The 24,362-nt window shown below is 36.2% G+C and overlaps 1 protein-coding gene across 2 annotated transcripts in view; it reads left to right on the top strand.

Moving 5' to 3' along the window:
* The window catches only part of trpm1a (transient receptor potential cation channel, subfamily M, member 1a), a 39,858-nt gene that overhangs the window by 5,529 nt on the left and 9,967 nt on the right, over positions 1–24,362 (top strand). Inside the window, exons 6-10 of one of the 2 annotated variants that reach the window (XM_055921643.1) lie at positions 1,154–1,277; positions 8,620–8,692; positions 10,089–10,201; positions 12,114–12,284; positions 24,040–24,174. In XM_055921643.1, the coding sequence (XP_055777618.1) occupies positions 1,154–1,277; positions 8,620–8,692; positions 10,089–10,201; positions 12,114–12,284; positions 24,040–24,174 (616 nt within the window). Of the gene's footprint in view, positions 1–1,153; positions 1,715–8,619; positions 8,693–10,088; positions 10,202–12,113; positions 12,285–24,039; positions 24,175–24,362 lie in introns of those variants that run through there. The other variant, XM_055921644.1, reaches the window with a different exon arrangement.

The following is a 24,362-nucleotide window of genomic DNA, read 5'->3' as shown; positions in this document are numbered from 1 at the left end:
AACAGTACTAGAACAGGGCTGTGATCTAATGTCCACACTAGCAGAAACAGAACTAGAACAGGGCTGTGATCTAATGTCCACACTAGCAGAAACAGAACTAGAACAGGGCTGTGATCTAATGTCCACACTAGCAGAAACAGTACTAGAACAGGGCTGTGATCTAATGTCCACACTAGCAGAAACAGAACTAGAACAGGGCTGTGATCTAATGTCCACACTAGCTGAAACAGTACTAGAACAGGGCTGTGATCTAATGTCCACACTAGCAGAAACAGAACTAGAACAGGGCTGTGATCTAATGTCCACACTAGCAGAAACAGAACTAGAACAGGGCTGTGATCTAATGTCCACACTAGCTGAAACAGTAATAGAACAGGGCTGTGATCTAATGTCCACACTAGCAGAAACAGAACTAGAGCAGGGCTGTGATCTAATGTCCACACTAGCAGAAACAGAACTAGGAACAGGGCTGTGATCTAATGTCCACACTAGTAGAAACAGAACTAGGAACAGGGCTGTGATCTAATGTCCACACTAGCAGAAACAGTACTAGAACAGGGCTGTGATCTAATGTCCACACTAGCAGAAACAGTACTAGAACAGGGCTGTGATCTAATGTCCACACTAGCAGAAACAGAACAGGGAACAGGGCTGTGATCTAATGTCCACACTAGCAGAAACAGAACTAGGAACAGGGCTGTGATCTAATGTCCACACTAGTAGAAACAGAACTAGAACAGGGCTGTGATCTAATGTCCACACTAGCAGAAACAGAACTAGAGCAGGGCTGTGATCTAATGTCCACACTAGCAGAAACAGAACTAGAGCAGGGCTGTGATCTAATGTCCACACTAGCAGAAACAGTACTAGAACAGGGCTGTGATCTAATGTCCACACTAGCAGAAACAGAACAGGGAACAGGGCTGTGATCTAATGTCCACACTAGCAGAAACAGAACTAGAACAGAGCTGTGATATAATGTCCACACTAGCAGAAACAGTACTAGAACAGGGCTGTGATCTAATGTCCACACTAGCAGAAACAGACTACGGTCAAATAGTGTGCTTGATTTTGCCTTCTGGTAGGCCGTCATTGTAAATAAGAATTTGTAGACTGTGGAGTTGGTCTGACCAGTCTCTCTGTCTCCCCTCAGCTTGGTAAGTGATAACGTGAAGGACCAGCTCCTGGTCACCATACAGAAGACGTTCAACTACAACCGCGGTCAGGCCCAGCAGATCTTCCTCATGGTGATGGAATGCATGAAGAAGCGATCTCTGGTGAGTAGGGAAGACATTATTAACACAGGCTATGTTCCCATAAACCACATTAGCATAACACTTAGAATTATCCTGTCCAATGCATTGCGTGCGTCACAAGTGACGGTTTTAGTATCTAGACAATTTGGTAGTTTAAATGTGTATTTTTCCAAGTCTTACATACATTTTTAGAAACACTTACCACATAAGTTAAACCTAATGTATTCAAAATATATTCAAACATTAAAGATTATAATTTGTGATGAAAGTAAAGCGACATTTTTAATAATTTAATTGTTTTCTGTTATTTTATGCATCAATAAAATGGTCCCGTTCATTTGTGTCATCCTGTATTTTCATTCATGTGTCACGTGTCCAATCATTCAACCCAGTACATTAAATAAGACAAGAAAACCAATATCCATCATCGTTGAAAACCTGAAACCATTCTACTTCATAAACCCTGCATCCCATAGTCAGTGTCCCCATAAACTACAGTTGAAGAATATGTCCTCATAAACAACGATAACATCAACATCAATCCAGTCTCACATCTTCAACTACATCACCATCATCCCCGTCTCACATCTTCAACTACATCCCCATCATCCCCGTCTCACATCTTCAACTACATCACCATCATCCCCGTCTCACATCTTCAACTACATCACCATCACCATCATCCCAGTCTCACATCTTCAACTACATCACCATCACCGTCTTCCCCGTCTCACATCTTCAACTACATCACCATCATCACTGTCTCACATCTTCAACTACATCACCATCATCCCCGTCTCACATCTTCAACTACATCACCATCATCCCCGCCTCACATCTTCAACTACATCACCATCATCCCCGTCTCACATCTTCAACTACATCACCATCATCCCCGTCTCACATCTTCAACTACATCACCATCATCCCTGTCTTACATCTTCAACTACATCACCATCATCCCCGTCTCACATCTTCAACTACATCACCATCACCATCATCCCCGTCTCACATCTCCAACTACATCACCATCATCCCCGTCTCACATCTTCAACTACATCACCATCTGCCCCGTCTCACATCTTCAACTACATCACCATCATCCCTGTCTCACATCTTCAACTACATCACCATCATCCCTGTCTCACATCTTCAACTACATCACCATCATCCCCGTCTCACATCTTCAACTACATCACCATCACCATCATCCCTGTCTCACATCTTCAACTACATCACCATCCCCGTCATCCCTGTCTCACATCTTCAACTACATCACCGTCACCGTCATCCCTGTCTCACATCTTCAACTACATCACCGTCATCCCTGTCTCACATCTTCAACTACATCACCATCGTCCCTGTCTCACATCTTCAACTACATCACCATCACCACAGTCTCACATCTTCAACTACATCACCATCATCCCCGTCTCACATCTCCAACTACATCACCATCATCCCCGTCTCACATCTTCAACTACATCACCATCATCCCTGTCTCACATCTTCAACTACATCACCATCATCCCCGTCTCACATCTTCAACTACATCACCATCATCCCTGTCTCACATCTTCAACTACATCACCATCATCCCCGTCTCACATCTTCAACTACATCACCATCACCATCATCCCTGTCTCACATCTTCAACTACATCACCATCATCCCTGTCTCACATCCTCAACTACATCACCATCATCCCTGTCTCACATCACCATCATCCCCGTCTCACATCTCCAACTACATCACCATCATCACTGTCTCACATCTTCAACTACATCACCATCATCCCTGTCTCACATCACCATCATCCCCGTCTCACATCTCCAACTACATCACCATCATCCCTGTCTCACATCTTCAACTACATCACCCTCATCCCTGTCTCACATCACCATCATCCCTGTCTCACATCTTCAACTACATCACCATCATCCCTGTCTCACATCTTCAACTACATCACCATCACCATCATCCCCGTCTCACATCTTCAACTACATCACCATCCCCATCATCCCTGTCTCACATCTTCAACTACATCACCATCATCCCTGTCTCACATCTTCAACTACATCACCATCATCCCCGTCTCCCAGCTTCTCCAACTACATCACCATCATATCTAACATCCTGTTGATGTATCTGACATCCCGTCGTAACTTCCTGTTGATGTATGACCAATGTTTTCTGCAGCAATATGTGGCACGTAGAATAATGTTCACAGCTTAATAAAGATGATTGACCATTGTTCTGCCCACCACTATGTCGAAAACACCTGCACTACTAATCCCCAACAGCTGGAAGCCAGCCAGTCACAAGTACCTACCTACCTACATACCTACCTACCTACCCCCCTACCTACCTACCTACCTACCGCTGAATAGGTTTACAGTCACACTGTAGACTAGGCCCACTTTTAATAATCAATCCCTCCCTTACACTTAGACTGAAGGACAGTCCATTACATGACAGTATATAACAGTCTGAATGACAGTCCATTACATTACAGTATATAACAGTCTGAATGACAGTCCATTACATTACAGTATATAACAGTCTGAATGACAGTCCATTACAGTATATAACAGTCTGAAGGACAGTCCATTACATTACAGTATATAACAGTCTGAATGACAGTCCATTACATTACAGTATATAACAGTCTGAATGACAGTCCATTACAGTATATAACAGTCTGGAGGACAGTCCAGTCCATTACAGTATATAACAGTCTGAATGACAGTCCATTACATTACAGTATATAACAGTCTGAAGGACAGTCCATTACATTACAGTATATAACAGTCTGAATGACAGTCCATTACATTACAGTATATAACAGTCTGAATGACAGTCCATTACATTACAGTATATAACAGTCTGAATGACAGTCCATTACAGTATATAACAGTCTGAAGGACAGTCCAGTCCATTACAGTATATAACAGTCTGAAGGACAGTCCATTACATTACAGTATATAACAGTCTGAATGACAGTCCATTACAGTATATAACAGTCTGAATGACAGTCCATTACAGTATATAACAGTCTGAATGACAGTCCACTACATTACAGTATATAACAGTCTGATTGACAGTCCATTACAGTATATAGCAGTGTGAATGACAGTCCATTACAGTATATAACAGTCTGAATGACAGTCCATTACAGTATATAACATTCAGAAGGACAGTCCATTACAGTATATAACAGTCTGAATGACAGTCCATTACAGTATATAACAGTCTGAATGACAGTCCATTACAGTATATAACAGTCTGAAGGACAGTCCATTACATTACAGTATATAACAGTCTGAATGACAGTCCATTACAGTACATATCAGTATGAATGACAGTCCATTACAGTATATAACAGACTGAATGACAGTCCATTACAGTATATAACAGTCTGAATGACAGTCCATTACAGTATATAACAGTCTGAAGGACAGTCCATTACATTACAGTATATAACAGTCTGATTGACAGTCCATTACAGTATATAGCAGTCTGAATGACAGTCCACTACATTACAGTATATAACAGTCTGAATGACAGTCCATTACATTACAGTATATAACAGTCTGAATGATAGTCCAATCCATTACACTATATAACAGTCTGAATGACAGTCCATTACAGTATATAACAGTCTGAATGACAGTCCATTACAGTATATAACAGTCTGATTGACAGTCCATTACAGTATATAACAGTCTGAAGGATAGTCCATTACAGTATATAACAGTCTGAATGACAGTCCATTACATTACAGTATATAACAGTCTGAATGACAGTCCACTACATTATAGTATATAACAGTCTGAATGACAGTCCACTACATTACAGTATATAACAGTCTGAATGACAATCCATTACAGTATATAACAGTCTGAATGACAGTCCACTACATTACAGTATATAACAGTCTGAATGACAGTCCATTACAGTATATAACAGTCTGAATGACAGTCCACTACATTACAGTATATAACAGTCTGATTGACAGTCCATTACAGTATATAGCAGTCTGAATGACAGTCCATTACAGTATATAACAGTCTGAATGACAGTCCATTACAGTATATAACATTCCGAAGGACAGTCCATTACAGTATATAACAGTCTGAATGACAGTCCATTACAGTATATAACAGTCTGAATGACAGTCCATTACAGTATATAACAGTCTGAAGGACAGTCCATTACATTACAGTATATAACAGTCTGAATGACAGTCCATTACAGTACATATCAGTATGAATGACAGTCCATTACAGTATATAACAGACTGAATGACAGTCCATTACAGTATATAACAGTCTGAATGACAGTCCATTACAGTATATAACAGTCTGAATGACAGTCCATTACATTACAGTATATAACAGTCTGAATGACAGTCCATTACAGTATATAACAGTCTGAATGACAGTCCAGTCCATTACAGTATATAACAGTCTGGAGGACAGTCCAGTCCATTACAGTATATAACAGTCTGAATGACAGTCCATTACATTACAGTATATAACAGTCTGAATGATAGTCCAATCCATTACACTATATAACAGTCTGAATGACAGTCCATTACAGTATATAACAGTCTGAATGACAGTCCATTACAGTATATAACAGTCTGATTGACAGTCCATTACAGTATATAACAGTCTGAAGGACAGTCCATTACAGTATATAACAGTCTGAATGACAGTCCATTACATTACAGTATATAACAGTCTGAATGACAGTCCACTACATTATAGTATATAACAGTCTGAATGACAGTCCACTACATTACAGTATATAACAGTCTGAATGACAATCCATTACAATATATAACAGTCTGAATGACAGTCCACTACATTACAGTATATAACAGTCTGAATGACAATCCATTACAGTATATAACAGTCTGAATGACAGTCCATTACATTACAGTATATAACAGTCTGAATGACAGTCCACTACATTACAGTATATAACAGTCTGAAGGACAGTCCATTACAGTATATAACAGTCTGATTGACAGTCCATTACAGTATATAACAGTCTGAAGGACAGTCCATTACATTACAGTATATAACAGTCTGAATGACAGTCCACTACATTATAGTATATAACAGTCTGAATGACAGTCCATTACAGTATATAACAGTCTGAATGACAGTCCATTACAGTATATAACAGTCTGAATGACAGTCCACTACATTACAGTATATAACAGTCTGAATGACAGTCAATTACAGTATATAACAGTCTGAATGACAGTCCATTACATTACAGTATATAACAGTCTGAATGACAGTCCATTACAGTATATAACAGTCTGAATGACAGTCCACTACATTATAGTATATAACAGTCTGAATGACAGTCCATTACATTACAGTATATAACAGTCTGAATGACAGTCCATTACAGTATATAACAGTCTGATTGACAGTCCATTACAGTATATAACAGTCTGAATGACAGTCCATTACAGTATATAACAGTCTGAATGACAATCCATTACAGTATATAACAGTCTGAATGACAGTCCATTACAGTATATAACAGTCTGAATGACAGTCCATTACAGTATATAACAGTCTGAATGACAATCCATTACAGTATATAACAGTCTGAATGACAGTCCATTACAGTATATAACAGTCTGAAGGACAGTCCATTACAGTATATAACAGTCTGAATGACAATCCATTACACTATATAACAGTCTGAATGACAGTCCATTACATTACAGTATATAACAGTCTGAATGACAGTATATAGATTGATATCTAGACTGGGGGATACATGGGAAATTAGTCAGATACAACTAGATATCATGGAGATGGATGGTTCCGATTGTTACAAACAGAGAATTGAAACCACGAGGGCCTGGTGGTGGAGCTTTCACGAGGGCCTGGTGGTGGAGCTTTCACGAGGGCCTGGTGGTGGAGCTATCACGAGGGCCTGGTGGTGGAGCTATCACGAGGGCCTGGTGGTGGAGCTATCACGATGGCCTTGTGGTGGAGCTATCACGAGGGCCTAGTGGTGGAGCTATCACAAGGGCCTGGTGGTGGAGCAATCACGAGGGCCTGGTGGTGGAGCTATCACGAGGGGCCAGTCATGGAGCTGCAACACGTAGCTCATTATCAGTGAATCTTTGGATTGGTTCGGTTCTGAAAAGTTTCAACAGACATAATGCTATTAGCAGTGCATTCCTTGCTGGCATGTGACAGGCCTGCAGTCTTATTGCATTTGGGATGGTCTGGGCAACAACAAGGACGATACTGTTATCTTCCTCAGGGGGTCGTTAACTCTGAAGGGCTTGTTATGTACTGCAGGGTGTGTCCGTGGTTTATAAGGACAGCTCCTGTTATTCAGAGACACAATTCACAACGAGAGGCTTCTGACTTCACTTAACATGCACACGCACGCACGCACGCTCGCACGCACGCACGGACACACACACACACACACACACACACACACACACACACACACACACACACACACACACACACACACACACACACACACACACACACACACACACACACACACACACACACACACACACACACACACACACACACACACACACACACACACAGCTGACTGTCTCCCTGACATAGAGTTGTGAACTGTGCTTGACCTTTGACCTTTGACACACTCCCCAGTAATGCCGTTTAAAGGCCCACTCCTTACTTTAACATAGAAGAAATGCCTGAAGAGAGAGTACCATATGTCCTCAAAAAACATTCACAATCAGTAGTAGAATATTAATATCATTAGTAGAATATTATTATCATTAGTATAATATTAGTATCATTAGTTTAATATTAATATCATTAGTAGAATATTAGTATCATTAGTATAATATTAGTATCATTAGTTTAATATTAATATCATTAGTAGAATATTATTATCATTAGTATAATATTAGTATCATTAGTTTAATATTAATATCATTAGTAGAATATTAGTATCATTAGTATAATATTAGTATCATTAGTATAATATTAATATCATTAGTAGAATATTAGTATCATTAGTATTATATTAGTATTAGTATTCATTAGTATAATATTAGTATTAGTATTCATTAGTATAGTAGTAGTATTAGTATTCATTAGTATAATATTAGTATTAGTATTCATTAGTATAGTAGTAGTATTAGTATTCATTAGTATAAGCGTTTCTGTCACATGAAAAACAAGAGATCAAAAAAAAAGAGCCGTGTTCTGACGAATCAAAAATCAAGTACACCGTGAGCTTTTCAAGGCCCTCCGAACGACACTCTCCAAAAGTTGACCTTTGACCCTTTACACGTGTCTTTGTTGTTGTTCCTCCATGGACCTGTCAGATCACTGTGTTTCGTATGGGCTCAGAGGGCCAGCAGGACATCGAGATGTCCATACTGACAGCCTTGCTCAAAGGTAACCTGGGAAGAACAACTGTTCTTCTGATTTTTTACTACACTCTTAACACCACTGACATTGCAGATAGAGGCTATTTCTCAGGTACCCTGGGATTAAAACATTATGAATCCCAGTCGTAGTCTATAGAACAGCTGAATGCTGGGATTAAAACATTATGAATCCCAGTCGTAGTCTATAGAACGGCTGAATGCTGGGATTAAAACATTATGAATCCCAGTCGTACTCTATAGAACAGCTGAATGCTGGGATTCCATAATCTATAGAACAGCTGAATGCTGGGATTGAAACATTATGAATCCCAGCCGTAGTCTATAGAACAGCTGAATGCTGGGATTCCATAATCTATAGAACAGCTGAATCCTGGGATTGAAACATTATGAATCCAAGCCGTAGTCTATAGAACAGCTGAATGCTGGGATTCCATAATCTATAGAACAGCTGAATGCTGGGATTCCGTAATCTATAGAACAGCTGAATGCTGGGATTCCATAATCTATAGAACAGTTGAAAGCTGGGATTCCATAGTCTATAGAACAGCTGAATGGTGGGATTAAAACATTATGAATTCCAGTCATAGTTTATAGAACAGCTGAATACTGGGATTCCATAATCTATAGAACAGCTGAATGCTGGGATTAAAACATTATGAATCCCAGTCATAGTCTATAGAACAGCTGAATGCTGGGATAAAAACATTATGAATCCCAGTCATAGTCTATAGAACAGCTGAATGCTGGGATTCCATAATCTATAGAACAGCTGAATGCTGGGATGGAAACATTATGAATCCCAGCCGTAGTCTATAGAACAGCTGAATGCTGGGTTTAAAACATTATGAATCCCAGCCGTAGTCTATAGAACAGCTGAATGCTGGGATTAAAACATTATGAATCCCAGCCGTAGTCTATAGAACAGCTGAATGCTGGGATGGAAACATTATGAATCCCAGCCGTAGTCTATAGAACAGCTGAATGCTGGGATTGAAACATTATGAATCCCAGCCGTAGTCCATAGAACAGCTGAATGCTGGGATTAAAACATTATGAATCCCAGCCGTAGTCTATAGAACAGCTGAATGCTGGGATTCCATAATCTATAGAACAGCTGAATGCTGGGATTCCATAATCTATAGAACAGCTGAATGCTGGGATTCCATAATCTATAGAACAGCTGAATGCTGGGATTCCATAACCTATAGAACAGCTGAATGCTGGGATTCCATAATCTATAGAACAGCTGAATGCTGGGATTAAAACATTATGAATCCCAGCCGTAGTCTATAGAACAGCTGAATGCTGGGATTAAAACATTATGAATCCCAGCCGTAGTCTATAGAACAACTGTGAAGCGTTTCAAGGTTAAGCCAAAAAGCCTTGTTGGTGTTTGATTGTAGGCACCAATGCCTCTGCCCCGGACCAGCTGAGTCTGGCCCTGGCCTGGAACAGAGTGGACATCGCTAGGAGCCAGATCTTCGTCTACGGTCACCACTGGCCAATGAGTGGCAGCGTAAGTGCACACACAACATGGGAAACACACGGATACACAATGAACATCACCGTGCTGGTCTAACAGGGCCTGATTCAGAGTTGTAATGAACATCACCGTGCTGGTCTAACAGGGCCTGATTCAGAGTTTTAATGAACATCACCGTGCTGGACTAACAGGGCCTGATTCAGAGTTGTAATGAACATCACCGTGTTGGTCTAACAGGGCCTGATTCAGAGTTGTAGTGAACATCACCGTGCTGGTCTAACAGGGCCTGATTCAGAGTTGTAATGAACATCACCGTGTTGGTCTAACAGGGCCTGATTCAGAGTTGTAGTGAACATCACCGTGCTGGTCTAACAGGGCCTGATTCAGAGTTGTAATGAACATCACCGTGCTGGTCTAAAAGGGCCCGATTCAGAGTTGTAATGAACATCACCGTGCTGGTCTAACAGGGCCTGATTCAGAGTTGTAATGAACATCACCGTGCTGGTCTAACAGGGCCTGATTCAGAGTTGTAATGAACATCACCGTGCTGGTCTAACAGGGCCTGATTCAGAGTTGTAATGAACATCACCGTGCTGGTCTAACAGGGCCTGATTCAGAGTTGTAATGAACATCACCGTGCTGGTCTAACAGGGCCTGATTCAGAGTTGTAATGAACATCACCGTGCTGGTCTAACAGGGCCTGATTCAGAGTTGTAGTGAACATCACCGTGCTGGTCTAACAGGGCCTGATTCAGAGTTGTAGTGAACATCACCGTGCTGGTCTAACAGGGCCTGATTCAGAGTTGTAATGAACATCACCGTGCTGGTCTAACAGGGCCTGATCCAGAGTTGTAGTGAACATCACCGTGCTGGTCTAACAGGGCCTGATTCAGAGTTGTAATGAACATCACCGTGCTGGTCTAACAGGGCCTGATTCAGAGTTGTAATGAACATCACCGTGCTGGTCTAACACGGCCTGATTCAGAGTTGTAGTGAACATCACCGTGCTGGTCTAACAGGGCCTGATTCAGAGTTGTAGTGAACATCACCGTGCTGGTCTAACAGGGCCTGATTCAGAGTTGTAATGAACATCACCGTGCTGGTCTAAAAGGGCCCGATTCAGAGTTGTAATGAACATCACCGTGCTGGTCTAACAGGGCCTGATTCAGAGTTGTAATGAACATCACCGTGCTGGTCTAACAGGGCCTGATTCAGAGTTGTAATGAACATCACCGTGCTGGTCTAACAGGGCCTGATTCAGAGTTGTAATGAACATCACCGTGCTGGTCTAACAGGGCCTGATTCAGAGTTGTAGTGAACATCACCGTGCTGGTCTAACAGGGCCTGATTCAGAGTTGTAATGAACACCACCGTGTTGGTCTAACAGGGCCTGATTCAGAGTTGTAGTGAACATCACCGTGCTGGTCTAACAGGGCCTGATTCAGAGTTGTAATGAACATCACCATGCTGGTCTAACAGGGCCTGATTCAGAGTTGACCTTTCACCTAAATCATTCATGGACATCAATGGGTTAGAATAAAGCCTGCATCATACGGCTTAAATAAAGTTCAGCTTGCAGACCTCAAGTCAGAAAAACTGCCCATTTTTCCAAAAATAATTAACCCTTGTTGACCCAGTTTACATGGTGCTGTTACAGTACCTGCAATGGCGGTTGTTGTCTCACCATCACCGTTGCTTAGAGGTTCAGGATGTGTCCTAAAATGGCATCAAATTCCCAAACATAGTGCACTACTTTTGTCCAGAGCCCTATGGGACTTGGTCTAAACTAGTGCACACTACAAGGGAATAGAATGCCATTTGGGACACAGCCCTGAACCTCTAAGCAACGGTGATGGTGAGACAACAATCGCCATTTGCAGGTCCTGTAACAGCTCCGTGTTAACTGGGTCAACAAGGGCTTTCCTCCTCCTGTGCTACCTCTCAGGCGGCCAACACTACGGCATCCCAGGATAAGCCCAAGAGCCCGGTCCCAGCCCGCGGTGGAGCTGGTGGGGCAGGGAAGGGGAAGGCAAGGGTCAAGAAGGGCAAAGGAGGCAAGGCCAAACCAGAACCTCCGGAAGAGACGGACCCCAGGAAGCTGGAGCTACGCAACTGGGTAAATAAATAACCAGTTCTGGTTACTGATAGGCCGTCACACAGTACACTATATTCACCCTCAAACATATCAATACACTATATTAACCCCTCAAACATATCAATACACTATATTCACCCTCAAACATATCAATATACTATATTCACCCTCAAACATATCAATACACTATATTCACCCTCAAACATATCAATACATTATATTCACCCTCAACCATATCAATACACTGTATTCACCCTCAAACATATCAATACACTATATTCACCCTCAAACATATCAATACACTATATTCACCCTCAAACATATCAATATACTATATTCACCCTCAAATATATCAATACACTATATTCACCCTCAAACATATCAATACACTATATTCAACCATATCAATACACTATATTCACCCTCAAACATATCAATACACTATATTCACCCTCAAACATATCAATACACTATATTCACCCTCAAACATATCAATACACTATATTCACCCTCAAACATATCAATATACTATATTCACCCTCAAATATATCAATACACTATCTTCAAACATATCAATACACTATATTCATCCTCAAACATATCAATACACTATATTCACCCTCAAACACATCAATACACTATATTCACCCTCAAACATATCAATACACTATATTCAACATATCAATACACTATATTCACCCTCAAACATATCAATACACTATATTCACCCTCAAACATATCAATATACTATATTCAAACTTATCAATACACTATATTCACCCTCAAACATATCAATACACTATATTCAAACATATCAATATACTATATTCACCCTCGAACATATCAATACACTATATTCACCCTCAAACATATCAATACACTATATTCACCCTCAAACATATCAATACACTATATTCAAACATATCAATATACTATATTCACCCTCAAACATATCAATATACTATATTCACCCTCAAACATATCAGTACACTATATTCATCCCTCAAACATATCAATACATTATATTCATCCTCAAACATATCAATACACTATATTCAAACATATCAATACACTATATTCACCCTCAAACATATCAATACACTATATTCACCCTCAAACATATCAATACACTATATTCATCCCTCAAACATATCAATACACTATATTCACCCTCAAACATATCAATACACTATATTCATCCCTCAAACATATCAATACACTATATTCATCCCTCAAACATATCAATACATTATATTCATCCTCAAACATATCAATACACTATATTCAAACATATCAATACATTATATTCACCCTCAAACACATCAATACACTATATTCACCCTCAAACATATCAATACACTATATTCAAACATATCAATACACTATATTCACCCTCAAACATATCAAAACACTATATTCAACCATATCAATACACTATATTCATCCCTCAAACATATCAAAACACTATATTCAACCATATCAATACACTATATTCATCCCTCAAACATATCAATACACTATATTCACCCTCAAACATATCAAAACACTATATTCAACCATATCAATACACTATATTCACCTTCAAACATATCAATACACTATATTTATGCTCAAAAATATCAATACACGATATTCAACCCTCAAACATATCAATACACTATATTCAAACATATCAATACACTATATTCATCCTCAAACATATCAATACACTATATTCACCCTCAAACACATCAATATACTATATTCACCCTCAAACACATCAATACACTATATTCAACCATATCAATACACTATATTCACCCTCAAACATATCAATACACTATATTCATCCTCAAACATATCAATATACTATATTCACCCTCAAACATATCAATATACTATATTCACCCTCAAACATATCAGTACACAATATTCATCCCTCAAACATATCAATACATTATATTCATCCTCAAACATATCAATACACTATATTCAACCATATCAATACACTATATTCACCCTCAAACATATCAATACACTATATTCATCCTCAAACATATCAATATACTATATTCACCCTCAAACATATCAATATACTATATTCACCCTCAAACATATCAGTACACAATATTCATCCCTCAAACATATCAATACATTATATTCACCCTCAAACATATCAATACACTATATTCACCCTCAAACACATCAATACACTATATTCACCCTAAAACATATCAATACACTATATTCACCCTCAAATATATCAATACACTATATTCATCCCTCAAACATATCAATACACTATATTCACCCTCAAACATATCAATACATTATATTCATCCTCAAACATATCAATACATTATATTCATCCTCAAACATATCAATACACTATATTCATCCTCAAACATATCAATACATTATATTCATCCTCAAACATATCAATACATTATATTCATCCTCAAACATATCAATACATTATATTCAAACTTATCAATACACTATATTCACCCTCAAACATATCAATACACTATATTTATGCTCAAAAATATCAATACACGATATTCAACCATATCAATACACTATATTCACCTTCAAACATATCAATACACTATATTCATGCTCAAAAATATCAATACACAATATTCAACCCTCAAACATATCAATACACTATATTCAAACATATCAATACACTATATTCACCCTCAAACAATCAATACACTATATTCAAACATATCAATACACAATATTCATCCTCAAACACATCAATACACTATATTCAACCATATCAATACACTATATTCACCCTCAAACAATCAATACACTATATTCAAACGTCAAACACATCAATACACTATATTCACCCTCAAACATATCAATACACTATATTCACCCTCAAACATATCAATACACTATATTCACCCTCAAACATATCAATACACTATATTCACCCTCAAACATATCAATGTACTATATTCATCCTCAAACATATCAGTACACTATATTCATCCCTCAAACATATCAATACATTATATTCATCCTCAAACATATCAATACACTATATTCACCCTCAAACATATCAATACACTATATTCACCCTCAAACATATCAATACACTATATTCATCCTCAAACATATCAGTACACTATATTCATCCCTCAAACATATCAATACATTATATTCATCCTCAAACATATCAATACACTATATTCACCCTCAAACATATCAATACACTATATTCACCCTCAAACATATCAATACACTATATTCAAACTTATCAATACACTATATTCACCCTCAAACATATCAAAACACTATATTCAACCATATCAATACACTATATTCACCCTCAAACATATCAATACACTATATTCACCCTCAAACATATCAATATACTATATTCAAACTTATCAATACACTATATTCACCCTCAAACATATCAATACACTATATTCAAACATATCAATATACTATATTCACCCTCAAACATATCAATACACTATATTCACCCTCAAACATATCAATATACTATATTCAAACTTATCAATACACTATATTCACCCTCAAACATATCAATACACTATATTCAAACATATCAATACACTATATTCACCCTCAAACATATCAATACACTATATTCAAACATATCAATACACTATATTCATCCTCAAACATATCAATACACTATATTCAAACATATCAATACACTATATTCACCCTCAAACATATCAAGACACTATATTCACCCTCAAACATATCAATATACTATATTCACCCTCAAACATATCAATACACTATATTCATCCTCAACCATATCAATACACTATATTCATCCTCAACCATATCAATACACTATATTCATCCTCAAACATATCAATACACTATATTCACCCTCAAACATATCAATACACTATATTCACCCTCAAACATATCAATATACTATATTCATCCCTCAAACATATCAGTACACTATATTCATCCTCAACCATATCAATACACTATATTCATCCTCAAACATATCAATACACTATATTCAAACATATCAATACACTATATTCAACCATATCAATACACTATATTCATCCTCAAACATATCAATACACTATATTCAAACATATCAATACACTATATTCAACCATATCAATACACTATATTCACCCTCAAACATATCAATATACTATATTCACCCTCAAACGTATCAATACACTATAATCAAACATATCAATACACTATATTCAACCATATCAATACACTATATTCATCCTCAAACATATCAATATACTATATTCACCCTCAAACATATCAATACACTATATTCAACCATATCAATACACTATATTCACCCTCAAACATATCAATACACTATATTCATCCTCAAACATATCAATATACTATATTCACCCTCAAACATATCAATACACTATATTCACCCTAAAACATATCAATATACTATATTCATCCTCAAACATATCAGTACACTATATTCATCCCTCAAACATATCAATACATTATATTCATCCTCAAACATATCAATACACTATATTCAAACATATCAATACACTATATTCATCCTCAAACATATCAATACACTATATTCATCCTCAAACATATCAATATACTATATTCACCCTCAAACATATCAATACACTATATTCACCCTCAAACAATCAATACACTATATTCAAACATATCAATACACTATATTCATCCTCAAACATATCAATACACTATATTCATCCTCAAACATATCAATACACTATATTCAAACATATCAATACACTATATTCAACCCTCAAACATATCAATACACTATATTCATCCTCAAACATATCAATATACTATATTCACCCTCAAACATATCAATACACTATATTCACCCTCAAACAATCAATACACTATATTCAAACATATCAATACACAATATTCATCCTCAAACACATCAATACACTATATTCAACCATATCAATACACTACATTCAAACCTCAAACATATCAATACACTATATTCAAACATATCAATACATTATATTCATCCTCAAACATATCAATACACTATATTCAAACATATCAATACACTATTTTCACCCTCAAACATATCAATACACTATATTCACCCTCAAACATATCAATACACTATATTCATCCTCAAACACATCAAAACACTATATTCATCCTCAAACATATCAATATACTATATTCACCCTCAAACATATCAATATACTATATTCAAACTTATCAATACACTATATTCATCCCTCAAACATATCAATACAAGATATTCAATCCTCAAACATATCAATACACTATATTCACCCTCAAACATATCAATACACTATATTCACCCTCAAACATATCAATACACTATATTCACCCTCAAACATATCAATACACTATATTCACCCTCAAACATATCAATATACTATTTTCAACCATATCAATACACTATATTCAACCCTCAAACATATCAATACACTATATTCAAACATATCAATACACTATATTCAAACATATCAATATACTATATTCACCCTCAAACATATCAATATACTATATTCACCCCTCAAACATATCAATATACTATATTCAAACATATCAATACACTATATTCACCCTCAAACATATCAATACACTACATTCACCCTCAAATATATCAATACACTGTATTCATACTCAAACATATCAATACACTATATTCAACCATATCAATACACTATATTCACCCTCAAACATATCAATACACTATATTCACCCTCAAACATATCAATACACTATATTCACCCTCAAACATATTAATATACTATATTCAAACATATCAATACACTATATTCACCCTCAAACATATCAATACACTATATTCACCCTCAAACATATCAATATACTATATTCAAACATATCAATATACTATATTCAACCCTCAAATATATCAATACACTATATTCAACCATATCAATACACTATATTTATCCTCAAACATATGAAAATACTATATTCACCCTCAAACATATCAATACACTATATTCAACCATATCAATACACTATATTTATCCTCAAACATATGAATACACTATATTCACCCTCAAACATATCAATACACTATATTCAAACATATCAATACACTATATTCATCCTCAAACAAATCAATACACTATATTCAACCATATCAATACACTATATTCACCCTCAAACATATCAATACACTATATTCACCCTCAAACATATCAATACACTATATTCACCCTCAAACATATCAATATACTATATTCACCCTCAAACATATCAATACACTATATTCACCCTCAAACAAATCAATACACTATATTCACCCTCAAACATATCAATACACTATATTCACCCTCAAACATATCAATACACTATATTCACCCTCAAACATACCAATATACTATATTCACCCTCAAACACATCAATACACTATATTCACCCTCAAACATATCAATGTACTATATTCATCCTCAAACATATCAATACACTATATTCACCCTCAAACATATCAGTACACTATTTTCATCCCTCAAACATATCAATACACTATTTTCAAACATATCAATACACTATATTCACCCTCAAACATATCAATATACTATATTCACCCCTCAAACATATCAATATACTATATTCAAACATATCAATAAACTATATTCACCCTCAAACATATCAATATACTATATTCACCCTCAAACATATCAATATACTATATTCACCCTCAAACATATCAATATACTATATTCATCCTCAAACATATCAATACAGTATATTCACCCTCAAACATATCAATACACTGTATTCACCCTCAAATATATCAATATACTATATTCACCCTCAAACATATCAATATACTATATTCACCCTCAAACATATCAGTACAATATATTCACCCTCAAACATATCAATACACTATATTCACCCTCAAACATATCAATACACTATATTCACCCTCAAACATATCAATACACTTTATTCAACCATATCAATACACTATATTCACCCTCAAACATATCAATACACTATATTCACCCTCAAACATATCAATACACTATATTCACCCTCAAACATATCAATACACTATATTCAAACATATCAATACACTATATTCACCCTCAAACATATCAATACACTATAGTCAACCATATCAATACACTATATTCACCCTCAAACATATCAATACACTATATTCATCCTCAAACATATCAATACACTATAATTATCCTCAAACATATCAATACACTATATTCAAACATATCAATACACTATATTCACCCTCAAACATATCAATACACTATATTCAACCATATCAATACACTATATTCACCCTCAAACATATCAATACACTATATTCAACCATATCAATACACTATATTCACCCTCAAACATATCAATACACTATATTCAACCATATCAATACAGTATATTCACCCTCAAACATATCAATATACTATATTCAAACACATCAATACACAATATTCACCCTCAAGCATATCAATACACTATATTCATCCTCAAACATATCAATAAACTATATTCACCCTCAAACATATCAATACACTATATTCACCCTCAAACATATCAATACACTATATTCACCCTCAAACATATCAATACACTATATTCACCCTCAAACATATCAATATACTATATTCACCCTCAAATATATCAATACACTATATTCAAACATATCAATACACTATAATCACCCTCAAACATATCAATACACTATATTCACCCTCAAACATATCAATATACTATATTCACCCTCAAATATATCAATACACTATATTCAAACATATCAATACACTATATTCACCCTCAAACATATCAATACACTATATTCAAACATATCAATATACTATATTCACCCTCAAACATATCAAAACACTATATTCACCCTCAAACACATCAATAGACTATATTCACCCTCAAACATATCAATACACTATATTCACCCTCAAACATATCAATACACTATATTCAAACATATCAATATACTATATTCACCCTCAAACATATCAATACACTATATTCACCCTCAAACACATCAATACACTATATTCACCCTCAAACATATCAATATACTATATTCATCCTCAAACATATCAATACACTATATTCAAACATATCAATACACTATATTCAAACATATCAATACACTATATTCAAACTCAAACATATCAATACACTATATTCACCCTCAAACATATCAATACAAGATTTTCAACCCTCAAACATATCAATACACTATATTCAACCTCAAACATATCAATACACTATATTCATCCCTCAAACATATCAATACAAGATTTTCAACCCTCAAACATATCAATACACTATATTCAACCTCAAACATATCAATACACTATATTCACCCCTCAAACATATCAATACACTATATTCAAACATATCAATACACTATATTCACCCTCAAACATATCAATACACTATATTCACCCCTCAAACATATCAATACACTATATTCAAACATATCAATACACTATATTCACCCTCAAACATATCAATACACTATATTCACCCTCAAACATATCAATACACTATATTCATCCCTCAAACATATCAATATACTATATTCACCCTCAAACATATCAATACACTATATTCACCCTCAAACATATCAATATACTATATTCATCCTCAAACATATCAATACACTATATTCATCCTCAAACATATCAATACACTATATTCAACCATATCAATACACTATATTCACCCTCAAACATATCAATACACTATATTCATCCTCAAACATATCAATACACTATATTTATCCTCAAACATATCAATATACTATATTCACCCTCAAACATATCAATACACTATATTCATCCTCAAACATATCAATACATTATATTCACCCTCAAACATATCAATACACTATATTCACCCTCAAACATATCAATACACTATATTCACCCTCAAACATATCAATACACTATATTCAAACATATCAATACACTATAATCACCCTCAAACATATCAATACACTATATTCATCCTCAAACATATCAATACATTATATTCACCCTCAAACATATCAATACACTATATTCACCCTCAAACATATCAATACACTATATTCACCCTCAAACATATCAATACACTATATTCAAACATATCAATACACTATATTCACCCTCAAACATATCAATACACTATATTCAAACATATCAATATACTATATTCACCCTCAAACATATCAATACACTATTTTCACCCTCAAACACATCAATACACTATATTAACCCTCAAACATATCAATACACTATATTCACCCTCAAACATATCAATACACTATATTCAAACATATCAATACACTATAATCACCCTCAAACATATCAATATACTATATTCACCCTCAAACATATCAATACACTATTTTCACCCTCAAACACATCAATACACTATATTAACCCTCAAACACATCAATACACTATATTCACCCTCAAACATATCAATACACTATATTCACCCTCAAACATATCAATACACTATATTCACCCTCAAACACATCAATACACTATATTCACCCTCAAACACATCAATACACTATATTCAAACTCAAACATATCAATACACTATATTCATCCCTCAAACATATCAATACAAGATATTCAACCCTCAAACATATCAATACACTATATTCAACCTCAAACATATCAATACACTATATTCACCCCTCAAACATATCAATACACTATATTCAACATATCAATACACTATATTCACCCTCAAACATATCAATATACTATATTCACCCCTCAAACATATCAATAAACTATATTCAAACATATCAATACACTATTTTCACCCTCAAACATATCAATATAGTATATTCACCCATCAAACATATCAATACACTATATTCACCCCTCAACCACATCAATACACTATATTCACCCTCAAACATATCAATACACTATATTCACCCTCAAACATATCAATACACTATATTCACCCTCAAAAATATCAATACACTATATTCACCCTCAAATATATCAATACACTATATTCATCCTCAAACATATCAATATACTATATTCACCCTCAAACATATTAATATACTATATACACCCTCAAACACATCAATACACTATATTCACCCTCAAACATATCAATATACTATATTCAAACATATCAATATACTATATTCACCCTCAAACATATCAATACACTATATTCACCCCTCAAACACATCAATACACTATATTCACCCTCAAACATATCAATACACTATATTCACCCTCAAACATATCAATACACTATATTCACCCTCAAACATATCAATACACTATATTCACCCTCAACCATATCAATACACTATATTCAAACATATCAATACACTATATTCAAACATATCAATATACTATATTCACCCTCAAACATATCAATATACTATATTCACCCCTCAAACATATCAATATACTATATTCAAACATATCAATATACTATATTCACCCTCAAACATATCAATGGACTATATTCAAACATATCAATACATTATATTCACCCTCAAACATATCAATACACTATATTCAAACATATCAATACACTATATTCAAACATATCAATACACTCACAGTGTACACTACTCTCTGGAGTAGGTGGTTAATGTGACTCTCTACTGTAGGTGGACTCTCTGGAGTAGGTGGTTAATGTGTCTCTCTACTGTAGGTGAACTCTCTGGAGTAGGTGGTTAATGTGACTCTCTACTGTAGGTGGACTCTCTGGAGCAGGTGGTTAATGTGACTCTCTACTGTAGGTGAACTCTCTGGAGCAGGTGGTTAATGTGTCTCTACTGTAGGTGAACTCTCTGGAGCAGGTGGTTAATGTGTCTCTCTACTGTAGGTGAACTCTCTGGAGCAGGTGGTTAATGTGTCTCTCTACTGTAGGTGAACTCTCTGGAGCAGGTGGTTAATGTGACTCTCTACTGTAGGTGAACTCTCTGGAGCAGGTGGTTAATGTGTCTCTCTACTGTAGGTGAACTCTCTGGAGCAGGTGGTTAATGTGTCTCTCTACTGTAGGTGAACTCTCTGGAGCAGGTGGTTAATGTGTCTCTCTACTGTAGGTGAACTCTCTGGAGCAGGTGGTTAATGTGTCTCTCTACTGTAGGTGAACTCTCTGGAGCAGGTGGTTAATGTGTCTCTCTACTGTAGGTGAACTCTCTGGAGCAGGTGGTTAATGTGTCTCTCTACTGTAGGTGAACTCTCTGGAGCAGGTGGTTAATGTGTCACTCTACTGTAGGTGAACTCTCTGGAGCAGGTGGTTAATGTGTTTCTCTACTGTAGGTGAACTCTCTGGAGCAGGTGGTTAATGTGTTTCTCTACTGTAGGTGAACTCTCTGGAGCAGGTGGTTAATGTGTCTCTCTACTGTAGGTGAACTCTCTGGAGCAGGTGGTTAATGTGTCTCTCTACTGTAGGTGAACTCTCTGGAGCAGGTGGTTAATGGTGTCTCTCTACTGTAGGTGAACTCTCTGGAGCAGGTGGTTAATGAGTCACTCTACTGTAGGTGAACTCTCTGGAGCAGGTGGTTAATGTGTCTCTCTACTGTAGGTGAACTCTCTGGAGCAGGTGGTTAATGTGTCTCTCTACTGTAGGTGAACTCTCTGGAGCAGGTGGTTAATGTGTCTCTCTACTGTAGGTGAACTCTCTGGAGCAGGTGGTTAATGTGTCTCTCTACTGTAGGTGAACTCTCTGGAGCAGGTGGTTAATGTGTTTCTCTACTGTAGGTGAACTCTGTGGAGCAGGTGGTTAATGTGTTTCTCTACTGTAGGTGAACTCTCTGGAGCAGGCCATGATGGATGCCCTGGTGCTGGACAGGGTGGACTTCGTCAAGCTGCTGATAGAGAACGGTGTCAACATCCACCACTTCCTTACCATCCCCCGTCTGGAGGAACTCTACAACACGGTCAGTCAGTCAGTCAGTCAGTCAGTCAGTCAGTCAGACAGACAGACAGACAGACAGACAGACAGACAGACAGACAGACAGACAGACAGACAGATAGACAGATAGACAGATAGACAGATAGACAGATAGACAGATAGACAGATAGATAGATAGATAGATAGATAGATAGATAGATAGATAGATAGATA

This window comes from Salvelinus fontinalis, chromosome 4 (assembly GCF_029448725.1).
Source record: "Salvelinus fontinalis isolate EN_2023a chromosome 4, ASM2944872v1, whole genome shotgun sequence".
Classification (NCBI taxonomy): Eukaryota; Metazoa; Chordata; class Actinopteri; order Salmoniformes; family Salmonidae; genus Salvelinus; species Salvelinus fontinalis.
Note: the sequence above shows the minus strand (reverse complement) of the source record. Positions and strands in the feature narration are given on the sequence as shown.